The sequence below is a fragment of the Cherax quadricarinatus genome, chromosome 72 (assembly GCF_038502225.1).
Source record: "Cherax quadricarinatus isolate ZL_2023a chromosome 72, ASM3850222v1, whole genome shotgun sequence".
NCBI lineage: Eukaryota > Metazoa > Arthropoda > Malacostraca > Decapoda > Parastacidae > Cherax > Cherax quadricarinatus.
Window position 1 is genome coordinate 13,645,465 of NC_091363.1, and position 12,091 is coordinate 13,657,555.

The 12,091-nt window shown below is 42.1% G+C and overlaps 1 protein-coding gene across 1 annotated transcript; it reads right to left on the minus strand.

Moving 5' to 3' along the window:
• Window positions 1–7,306: 7,306 nt before the first annotated feature.
• LOC128701323 (uncharacterized) lies at window positions 7,307–11,844 on the minus strand. The gene is made up of 2 exons (XM_070100452.1): window positions 11,508–11,844; window positions 7,307–9,333 (listed from the first exon to the last, which is right to left on the minus strand). Exons 1-2 carry the CDS (start codon window positions 11,719–11,721, stop codon window positions 9,224–9,226), a joined length of 324 nt encoding a protein of 107 aa, XP_069956553.1. The 5' UTR covers window positions 11,722–11,844; the 3' UTR covers window positions 7,307–9,223.
• Between the last annotated feature and the right edge of the window lie 247 nt (window positions 11,845–12,091).

The window sequence follows — 12,091 nt, forward strand, 5'->3', positions numbered from 1 at the left end:
TGTTTTGAAGACTCTGTACACCGTGTACGTCAGACCCATACTGGAGTATGCAGCACCAGTATGGAACCCACACTTTGTCAAGCCCGTCAAGAAATTAGAGAAAGCGCAAAAGTTTGCAGCAAGACTAGTCCCTGAGCTAAGGGGTATCCTACTAGGAGAGGGTAAGGGAAATCGACCTGACGACACTGGAAAATAGTAGGGATATAGGAGACATGATAACGACATATAAAATACTGAGAGGTATTAACAAGCTGGATAGTTGCAGAAAGTTTGAGAGATGAGACACAGCAACAAAGGGTCACAATGGGAAGTTGAAGGCTCAGATGAGTCACAGGGATGTTAGGAAGTATTTCTTTAGTCACAGAGTTGTCAGGAAATGGAATAGTCTGGAGAGTGAGGTAGTGGAGGCAGGATCCATACATAACTTTAAGCAGAGATGCGATAAATCTCATGGAGTAGGGAGAGAGTGGACAGAGTAGCGACCATCGAAGATATGGGGCCAGGAGCTGTAACTCAACCCCAGTAACTACAGATAGGCGAGTACACACACACACACACACACACACACACACACACACACACACACACACACACACAGTGCTATTTTTGGTATATGTGAACGACATGACGGAAGGGTTAGACTCAGAAGTGTCCCTGTTTGCAGATGATGTGAAGTTAATGAGGAGAATTAAATCTGATGAGGACCAGGCAGGACTTCAAAGAGACCTGGACAGACTGGACACCTGGTCCAGCAAATGGCTTCTCGAATTTAATCCTGCCAAATGCAAAGTCATGAAGATAGGGGAAGGGCACAGAAGACCACAGACAGAGTATAGGCTAGGTGGCCAAAGACTGCAAACCTCACTCAAGGAGAAAGATCTTGGGGTGAGTATAACACCGAGCATGTCTCCGGAAGCACACATCAATCAGATAACTGCTGCAGCATATGGGCGCCTGGCAAACCTGAGAACAGCATTCCGACACCTTAGTAAGGAATCATTCAAGACACTGTACACCGTGTATGTCAGGCCCATACTGGAGTATGCAGCACCTGTTTGGAACCCGCACTTGATAAAGCACGTCAAGAAACTAGAGAAAGTACAAAGGTTTGCAACAAGGTTAGTTCCAGAGCTAAGGGGAATGTCCTATGAAGAAAGATTAAGGGAAATCGGCCTGACGACACTGGAGGACAGGAGGGTCAGGGGAGACATGATAACGACATATAAAATACTGCGTGGAATAGACAAGGTGGACAAGGACAGGATGTTCCAGGGAGGGGACACAGAAACAAGAGGCCACAATTGGAAGTTGAAGACACAAATGAGTCAGAGAGATAGTAGGAAGTATTTCTTCAGTCATAGAGTTGTAAGGCAGTGGAATAGCCTAGAAAATGACGTAGTGGAGGCAGGAACCATACACAGTTTTAAGACGAGGTTTGATAAAGCTCATGGAGCGGGGAGAGAGAGGGTCTAGTAGCAACCGGTGAAGAGGCGGGGCCAGGAGCTAGGACTCGACCCCTGCAACCACAAATAGGTGAGTACAAATAGGTGAGTACACACACACACACACACACACCCACACACACACACACACACACACACACACACACACACACACACACACACACACACACACACACACACACACACACCAAGAGACAAAAAACAAATTAAAGCAAACAAGGGTTTTATAAAACGTTAATTTACCGACGTACGAATGAATGGCAGCTCCTGGGAGATAATAGAGATAGTTCACTATCTTGAATGTGGCAGGTGAGGTGCGTGAACTAGTACCTACAATGAACTATTACCTACACCATGGCTACTAGTACCTACACTGTAGTGGTACCTGCACCGTCAACTAGCACCTACACTGTCAACTAGCACCTACACACTGTACTGGTACCTACACTGTCAACTAGTACCTACACACTGTACTGGTACCTACACTGTCAACTAGCACCTACACACTGTACTGGTACCTACACACTGTACTGCTACCTACACTGTCAACTAGTACCTACACACTGTACTGGTACCTACTCTGTCAACTAGTACCTACACACTGTACTGGTACCTACACTGTCAACTAGTACCTACACACTGTACTAGTACCTACACTGTCAACTAATACCTACACACTGTACTGGTACCTACACTGTCAACTAGTACCTACACACTGTACTGGTACCTACACTGTCAACTAGTACCTACACACTGTACTGGTACCTACTCTGTCAACTAGTACCTACACACTGTACTGGTACCTACACTGTCAACTAGTACCTACACACTGTACTGGTACCTACACTGTCAACTAGTACCTACACACTGTACTGGTACCTACACTGTCAACTAGTACCTACACACTGTACTGGTACCTACACTGTCAACTAGTACCTACACACTGTACTGCTACCTACACTGTCAACTAGTACCTACACACTGTACTGCTACCTACACTGTCAACTAGTACCTACACACTGTACTGGTACCTACACTGTCAACTAGTACCTACACACTGTACTGCTACCTACACTGTCAACTAGTACCTACACACTGTACTGCTACCTACACTGTCAACTAGTACCTACACACTGTACTGGTACCTACACTGTCAACTAGTACCTACACACTGTACTGGTACCTACACTGTCAACTAGTACCTACACACTGTACTGCTACCTACACTGTCAACTAGTACCTACACACTGTACTGCTACCTACACTGTCAACTAGTACCTACACACTGTACTGGTACCTACACTGTCAACTAGTACCTACACACTGTACTGCTAGCCTACACTGACATCAATATTATTGACTTCACCACATAAATCACTGAAGTCCCTCTCTATAACCACATCAATATTATTGACTTCACCACATAAATCACTGAAGTCCCTCTCTATAACCACATCAATATTAATTGCATTAATGTTCTGGATTATGTCACTGTATTATACAACAGGTGTTGTATTCCTGACTGCTAATGAGAGTGACATACAACGCGGCGTAGAAAACGATCATTATCCCTCAGGGAAGACTTCAACCTCCAGTATTTTTCCATTATTCATTGTATTTTAACGTTCATTATACTTTTTCATTCATTATACTTCATTATTTTTTATTTGTTATATTTCAACGTTCATTATGTTCACCATGACAGGTTTTTGATCCAAGGATCTGGAGCTGCTCTTCCCTTGAATCAAACCTGAGTGCCATTCACTGAATGGCCACTACGGATTTAGAGCTTCCCCGTGAATGATAATAATAATAATAATAATAATAATAATAATAATAATAATAATAATAATAATAATAGTAATAATAATAATAACGATACTCAGAACTACCCAGACACACTCAGATCCTGGATGAATCTGGAGTCAGCTGGATGAATTCTGATTGATCTGCCTACAGCTGGATGGATCTGGGTGCAACTAGATGGTTTTGGAGGCAGCTGGTTGAATTTGGAGGCAGCTGGATGGAGCCAGAATCAGATGGCTGCTGATTGAGGTTAAAGGGGGTTAAAGCCTATCTAGTAAGTTTATTTAGGTACAGGTACACATACGTATAATTATCATACATAGTTTAACATACGTGTAAATTACCTAGGATGACCCGTGGGGGAAGTGGAGAAGAATTCTTCCTCCGTAAGCCATGCGTGTCGTAAGAGGCTGCTAAAATGTCGGTAGAAAGGGGCTAGTAACCCCCCCCTTCTCATGTACTTAAATACCAGGAGAGGGTTTCGAGGGTCAACGCCCCCACGGTCCGGTCCCTGATCAGGCCTCGTAGAGAATCAGAGCTTGATCAACAAGGCTGTTACTGCTGGCTGCACGTAAACCGACGTACGAGCCACAGCCCGGCTGGTCAGGTACTGACTTTAAGTGCCTGTCCAGCTCCTTCTTGAAAATAGCCATGGGTCTATCGGCAATCCCCCTTATGTATGCTGGGAGGCAGTTGAACAGTCTAGGGGCCCCTGACACGTATTGTGTTGTCTCATAGCGTACTCGTGGCGCCCCTGCGTTTTACTGGGGGATGCTGCATCTCCTGCCTAGTCTTTTGCTTTCGTAGGGAGTGATTTTCGAGTGCAGATTTGAGCCTAATACTTACAATGGATATTGTCCCGAATCTTGATTTTTGAGGTACCCTCGACTGCAAAAACAAAAAAAGGAAGGCAGAGAAGGTATGCAAAAGATGGTAACCATTTCTACCATGACAAGTCTGGATGAGCTGCAGGGGACTCAATATTTGCCCAGAAATATTTGCATGGGAATGGAAAATTGCGTTTTGGAATTTTCTCCCCTGAAAAGTGTACACCCCGCATGGAAAAGGTGAGTTGAAGAGTGCAGGGGTGAGATAGAGAGAGGGGGAGAGATAGACAGAGAGAGGGGGGAAGGGGGTGAAGTGCCATAAAGAGGGATTGGGAGGGGAAGGAGGAAATTTTTATGGGATAATAGTGAAATAAGTAATATTAAACTGCCAGCAGAGTGCGCAATCCATCGTGCTACGTAATGCAGTCTTGTGTGTTTGACACGAGATGTTCCTGGACTTATTACAACCCACCTACCTTACTTTCTACAACCACATACTACGATCATAACCGACTACATGAGATGTTCCTGGGCTTATTACAACCCATCTACCTTACTTTCTACAACCACATACTACGATCATAATCAGACTACATGAGATGTTCCTGGGCTTATTACAACCCATCTACCTTACTTTCTACAACCACACACTAAGATCATAATCAGACTACATGAGATGTTCCTGGACTTATTACAACCCACCTGCCTTACTTTCTACAACCACACACTAGATCATTACCAAACTACATGAGATGTTCCTGGACTTATTAAAACTCATTTACCTTACTTTCTACGCCCACACACAAAGATCATAACCAAACTACACAAGATGTTCCTGGACTTATTACAACCCACCTGCCTTACTTTCTACGCCCTCACGCTAAGATCATAACCAAACTACATGAGATGTTCCTGGGCTTATTACAACCCACCTGCCTTACTTTCTACGCCCACACACTAAGATCATAACCAGACTGCCATTGTTACAAACACCTTATCCTTAAAAGGAAGAGAATATCACTAAGACAGTTAACAAAGTGTATCTTACGATTTAGTAAGTGAATGTAGGGCAAAATATTACAATAATCTACGACACTCTATACAGCACTTCTGGTTGTGGCACTGGTGGAGGTGCTGTATCAGTCAGTGGAGCAGCACTAATAGAGGTACTGTATCAATCAGAAGACCAGCACTAATAGAGGTACTTTACCAATCAATGTACCAGCACAGAGAGGCAATGTACCAATCAGTGTACCAACACTCATAAAAGCGCTGTACCAATCAGTGGACCAGTACTCGTAGAGGCACTGTACCAATCAGTGGACCAGCATGGGCTTAGAAATAGCAACTCCTATCTGGCAAACGTGATGAAGATCTATGAGAAAAAACAGAAGAGAGATAGAAAGAGAAAGAGAGAGAGAGAGAGAGAGAGAGAGAGAGAGAGAGAGGAGGGCTATATTCCCCACTGACATACGATAACTCTCACATGATGTCAAGTATATGACCAAGGCTTGTAGTAAATAGACATATATATAGTTACAGTGGGGGTTATCATAAGTATGCGAGGACCGTAGCCGGAAGAGATTCTTACATTGTAATCTTTGACAAACACGTTGCGATATGTTAGGTAAGACACATATGCAACAGTTAGGTATCTTTATTTTGAAACGTTTCGCCTACACAGTAGGCTTCTTCAGTCGAGTACAGAAAAGTTGATAGAAGCAGAAGATACTTGAAGACGATGTAATCAGTCCATCACCCTTAAAGTTTTGAGGTGGTCAGTCCCTCAGTCTGGAGAGCATTGTTCCATAGAATGAAACAATATGGAGATGAAGTGACAGGATGGAGCCTATTTATAGCGCCAACAGGTGAGACGTAGGTCACTAGGAGAGGTAAGAACTCAGATGTTGGGAGGTCAGGTCCCTCTCAAATCCAGCCGTTCTCACTAGTAGAGGTTGTAAAAGTTGATTGTAGGTCTGTACCAAGATACCCTTGTGTTGCAGTGTCTGACAGGTTGAACATTAAAATGGTATAAAATACCGACAGGTTGTTAGGTAAGACACATATGCAACAGTTAGGTATCTTTATTTTGAAACGTTTCGCCTACACAGTAGGCTTCTTCAGTCGAGTACAGAAAAGTTGATAGAAGCAGAAGATACTTGAAGACGATGTAATCAGTCCATCACCCTTAAAGTTTTGAGGTGGTCAGTCCCTCAGTCTGGAGAGCATTGTTCCATAGAATGAAACAATATGGAGATGAAGTGACAGGATGGAGCCTATTTATAGCGCCAACAGGTGAGACGTAGGTCACTAGGAGAGGTAAGAACTCAGATGTTGGGAGGTCAGGTCCCTCTCAAATCCAGCCGTTCTCACTAGTAGAGGTTGTAAAAGTTGATTGTAGGTCTGTACCAAGATACCCTTGTGTTGCAGTGTCTGACAGGTTGAACACAAGGGTATCTTGGTACAGACCTACAATCAACTTTTACAACCTCTACTAGTGAGAACGGCTGGATTTGAGAGGGACCTGACCTCCCAACATCTGAGTTCTTACCTCTCCTAGTGACCTACGTCTCACCTGTTGGCGCTATAAATAGGCTCCATCCTGTCACTTCATCTCCATATTGTTTCATTCTATGGAACAATGCTCTCCAGACTGAGGGACTGACCACCTCAAAACTTTAAGGGTGATGGACTGATTACATCGTCTTCAAGTATCTTCTGCTTCTATCAACTTTTCTGTACTCGACTGAAGAAGCCTACTGTGTAGGCGAAACGTTTCAAAATAAAGATACCTAACTGTTGCATATGTGTCTTACCTAACAACCTGTCGGTATTTTATACCATTTTAATGTTCAACGTTGCGATATGTACATACATGTTTATATATATATATATATATATATATATATATATATATATATATATATATATATATATATATATATATATATATATATATATATATATATATAAAGACAAACAGGCCTTTAAATTCCCTTACATTATTATGTTAGGCAAGCTCTAAACCCTTATGGGCCATACAGTGCCTGGGAGGTAATCAGATTTGATCCGAGGAAGGAGAGACTCTGAAATACCTTGGTTCGAACCCTTCTCCCACATCAAGGGATCCTATTTGAAGAGATTTGACGCTGCTTAACTCTTGGAGTTGAAATTTGGATCACATTCAGACGATACACAGATGAATTTTTGCTATTTTATTATGAGTTTATATTACAGGAAGTTGAAGACATACAAAATATTACTACTAATGTTAAGTGTGGCGTCTTACCAGCCAGAGCTCCTTAAGACAACTGTCGTAACTCTCTCATATGATTCAATAATATTTACACAAAATAAATACCCACTGTCTTAATATTACAGAAATATTGCTACACTGTCTCTATTATCTTTAATATAGCCACAGTGAAAAGTAGTAGTCGTAGTAGTAGTAGTAGTCGCAATAGTAGTAGTAGTAGTAGTACTAATAATAGTAGTAATAGTAGTAGTAATAGTAATAGTAGTAGGAGTAATAGTAGTAGTAGTAATGGTAGTAGTAGTAGCAGTAGTAATAGTAGTAGTAGTAATGGTGGTAGTAGTAGTAATAATAATAGTAATTGTAATAGCAGTAGTAGTAGTCGTAGTAGTAGTAGTAGTAGTAGTAGTAGTAGTAGTAGTAGTAGTAGCAGCAGCAGCAGTAGTAGTCGCAATAGTAGTAATAATAATAGTAATAGTAGTCGTAGCAATAGTAGTAGCAGTAATAGTAGCAGTAATAGTAATAGTAGTAGTAATGGTAGTAGTAGTAGTAGCAGTAGTAATAGTAGCAGTAGTAATAGTAGTAGTAGTAATGGTGGTAGTAGTAGTAGTAGTAGTAGTAGTAACAATAATAGTAGTAATAATAATAGTAGTAGTAATAATAATAGTAATAGTAATAGCAGTAGCAGTAGTAGTAGTAGTAATGGTAATAGCAGTAGTAGCAATAGCAATAGTAGTAATAGCAATAGTAATAATAGCAATAGTAGTAATAGCAATAGAAGTAGTAGTGGTACTACTACTACTACGAGCGATGTCGTGATATCTCACATTACCAAGAACATCTATAATGTGAGAGATCACGAAAAAATTCGTACAACAACTGCGTATTTAGATATCACCTGTTTCCCGTGATCTTATTGCAGTATCTAAGATGTATGAACAGACTTACGACTCTACTGGTTTTATTCTTAATGTTATGGAAAACTATACATAAAGTATTTACAGATGTAAGTCTCTCAGTGCTGTAAAATTGTGGATGAAAGACCAGTATGGCTAAAGACGTGTGGTACTTTAGATACCTAAGTGTTGCACATGTGTCTCATTCATCAATTGGTTGATTTTGGTTACCATTGTGTATAACTAACAAAGTTGAATGTCTACAAGACTTCTTCAGAGTAGCCAGTGAGCACACAAGAGCTCAATAACGCAGCCAGTGAGCATAAAAGATCTTAGTAATGTAGTCAGTGAGCACATCATAGCTCGACAATTAACCTTGTGGTCAGAAAATTCATACCATTTACCTTCTGAAGGTTCCCCGTTGTGAGGATCAACAAACGTACACCACACAGCTACAGCCGTAAACAATGACACCGGGGCCAGGAGCTAGAACGCGACCCCTGCAACCTTAACTAGGTGATTACACCTCTCACAGTGATAGTCTAATGACTAGTGTCAAAACTGCTGTCAGTATCTCTGCCGCGTCTCAGTAACTCGATTACAACGAGGTGTGACCTTACATACACCTCAACCAGCAACTATCTGTTAAATGCTTCAGACACAATACCGTCACTCAGAACTCTAAATTAAGCGAATAAATAACTCAGTGAATTCTTGCATTGGTGTCTTAACTGTAAGGACTGTAATATGTTGTCTTGAAATTCTCAGACTTACTTTATCAGTGTCACATAAATCATGGACACGGCCCTAAGATAATTCCGGGTTTCAATAGCAAAAGTCCAGCTATTGTTTCTTACAAACATTAGTGTCCTCTATTGGTGTGGGCGGTGCTGGAGGAAGTGCTGGAGGAGGAGGAGGAGGAGGAGGAGGAGGATGAGAAGGAGGAGGACGAGAAGAAGGAGGAGGAGCAATGGAGAGTCAGCTTGGAGTATTCTCCAGCGCTGCTGTCACCACCAGAAGCAGCGTCGCCAGCAGCAGTACTATCACCAGCTGTTGTTGCTGTTGTCCCACGCGACCACTGCCACTGCCTGTTGAAAACACAACATAAATCGTCATTTGTATACCAAGTTTAAAAAAAAGAAGAAAAAAGTAAATGTGAGTGCACTGCATGACAGAAGAACCAAATACTTAGAGGTCATGATGCGGGTGACAGGGATACCCTGCTCATGAGGCAGGATAATATGTAGTGGAAGTGGCTCATGTAGTAGAACTGATTAATGTAGTGGAACTGGTTCATGTAGTGGAACCAGTTCATGTAGTGGAACTGGTTCATGCAGTGGAACTGGTTCATGTAGTGGCACCGGTTCATGTAGTGGAACCAGTTCATGCAGTGGAACTGGTTCATGCAGTGGAACTGGTTCATGTAGTGGCACCGGTTCATGTAGTGGAACCAGTTCATGTAGTGGAACTGGTTCATGTAGTGGAACCAGTTCATGTAGTGGAACTGGTTCATGTAGTGGAACCGGTTCATGTAGTGGCACCGGTTCATGTAGTGGAACTGGTTCATGTAGTGGCACCGGTTCATGTAGTGGAACCAGTTCATGCAGTGGAACCGGTTCATATATTGGAATCGGTTCATGTAGTGGCACCGGTTCATGTAGTGGAACCGGTTCATGCAGTGGAACCGGTTCATATATTGGAATCGGTTCATGTAGTGGAACTGGTTTATGTAGTGGAACTGGTTCATTTAGATTACAGAAGATAAAGGCTAAAGTACAGAGAGAGAGAGAGAGAGAGAGAGAGAGAGGCCACCATGAGATGTCAGGCATCATCAGCTGTGAGGTATATAACACCGACACGCTGGTGAACAACTCACACCTGTGAAACACCTGGGTTTCTTTAATGTCTTATTCATCAGGGTGCCTTGATGATGAAGTGCTCTTGATTCCGGGAATTAGAACCATTCTCCACTTATTATGATCACGATTAATAATGCTGTGAAAGATTATTTTCTGGCATATAAGGCGCACGAGAATGTTCGACACAAAAGACAGTGTTTGGTTTGCAGTCAGTTGTAACGTAATGTTAGTAAACACTGCTGAAGCGTAACCCAAAGTCTACCCTTAACCTTGACTTTGAGCATATAAGGCGCAGGATGATTTTCTAAGACTTTTTTGGGGGAAAAAAGTGCGCCTTATATGCCGAAAATACGATAAGTGTGTAACTCGAATAACAAAAAGGCACAATACCGTGACTGGAACAATATACAAATAACCCGCACACAGGAGAGAGAAGCTTTTGATGACGTTTCGGTCCGACTTGGACCATTAAGGTAAGGAAACCAGTAAATAGAAGTCTGTCCGAAACATCGTCATAAGTTCCATTCTCCTGTGTCCAGGTTATTTGTCCAAGTGTGTAACTTGTATTAACTAGAGATTGAAGACTGTAAATCTGAAGTGAGAACTGACCAGCACTTTAGCATTTCTAGTTCAAGGCATTGTCTACAAAAAACATTAAGCAATTGCACAGTTGACGTGTGTGCAAGCTGCTCAACTGCCTTCAGCTCTTCGGAAATACTTGAAATACTAAAAAAAATTCTCCCAACTTTATTTCTGCAATTGAAAGCCCTTAAGTGTTGGATTAATTAGCATCTTAAATTGCTAAATAGCCCACTAGAATTATCATATTATTCACGGTCTACAGTGCCGACAAGTTGATTAATAAGACACCTGTGAAACACCTGGGTATCTTTATTAGTGGAGTGTTTCGTCTGAGCAGCAGGGATCAGTTGTACACATGTGAATATTGCACTGGAGACAGGTAGTCACGTCCTAGAATTAGTATCAAGTTCATACTTTTACTTCAGCGACAAATATGTTGTGGTCTAGTGACTCAGGAAATCGTAAATAACACGACTGTAAATAAACAACGGTACGCCCTGGAGTTTTACGACTCACTCGGTGTGGGTTCACACCCTACCCGTTCCATGGTTTAATGTATTCTCTCATGGATGACAGGATACTATACACTTAGGACATCTTTAATGGATGCATCTTGGTTCTGGGACCTTTGTCACTTTGAGCGACCAAGGTCCCAGGACAGAAACGTATCCTGTAAAGATATTCTATGTACTTACATATGCATCCTTTCGTCCATATTGTCGGTATCCGTAAATCGTCTACCTCCAGTAATCTCTCATGTCCTAGACTTCATGACCCCTTGTGATTTAGTGTTCGCGCATGACTATAATTACTATAATTACCGGACAAGGCGAGTATGTCGCGGGACTCCATGACAGGGACGCTGTAGGAGAGGTGACCGTCAACACTGTGTTGCTGCGTCTTGTAGTACAATGTTGAGATTTTAGCTGAACATCTGAGGTTCATCTGGCCGTCACGGAAGTGTTCCCGCGACACCACAAACTGCAGCCCCTTCCTCGTCTCAACCAGCCCCTGCTCTGAGTGGCTGTCACTCATGTCTATGATGTATTCCGGTGGAGCCTGACAGAGCAAAGAGGCGAGTGATGGTTAGTTGATTAATTGGAAGCTGCGGCCCCATATAGGGCACTTGATTGTTTACGCCGTGTGGAGCTCGGACACTGAAGACTACACGAGGGTCGGACCTCAATACGGCGTACACAATCAGTAGCCCTCTGAACCAAAATAAGAGAAAGTAATGCTGCAAGTAAACCTGTTCACCGCAGTTCAATAATACTTAAATTTCAAAAATAAGGATTAAAATATACTGTATTTATTACTAAAGGGTAATAACCATTTGTCAATGCTCAATAATCCACAAGGGGACAGACACACAGAAAATTGATTTGAATATTTCGATTCCCCTTTT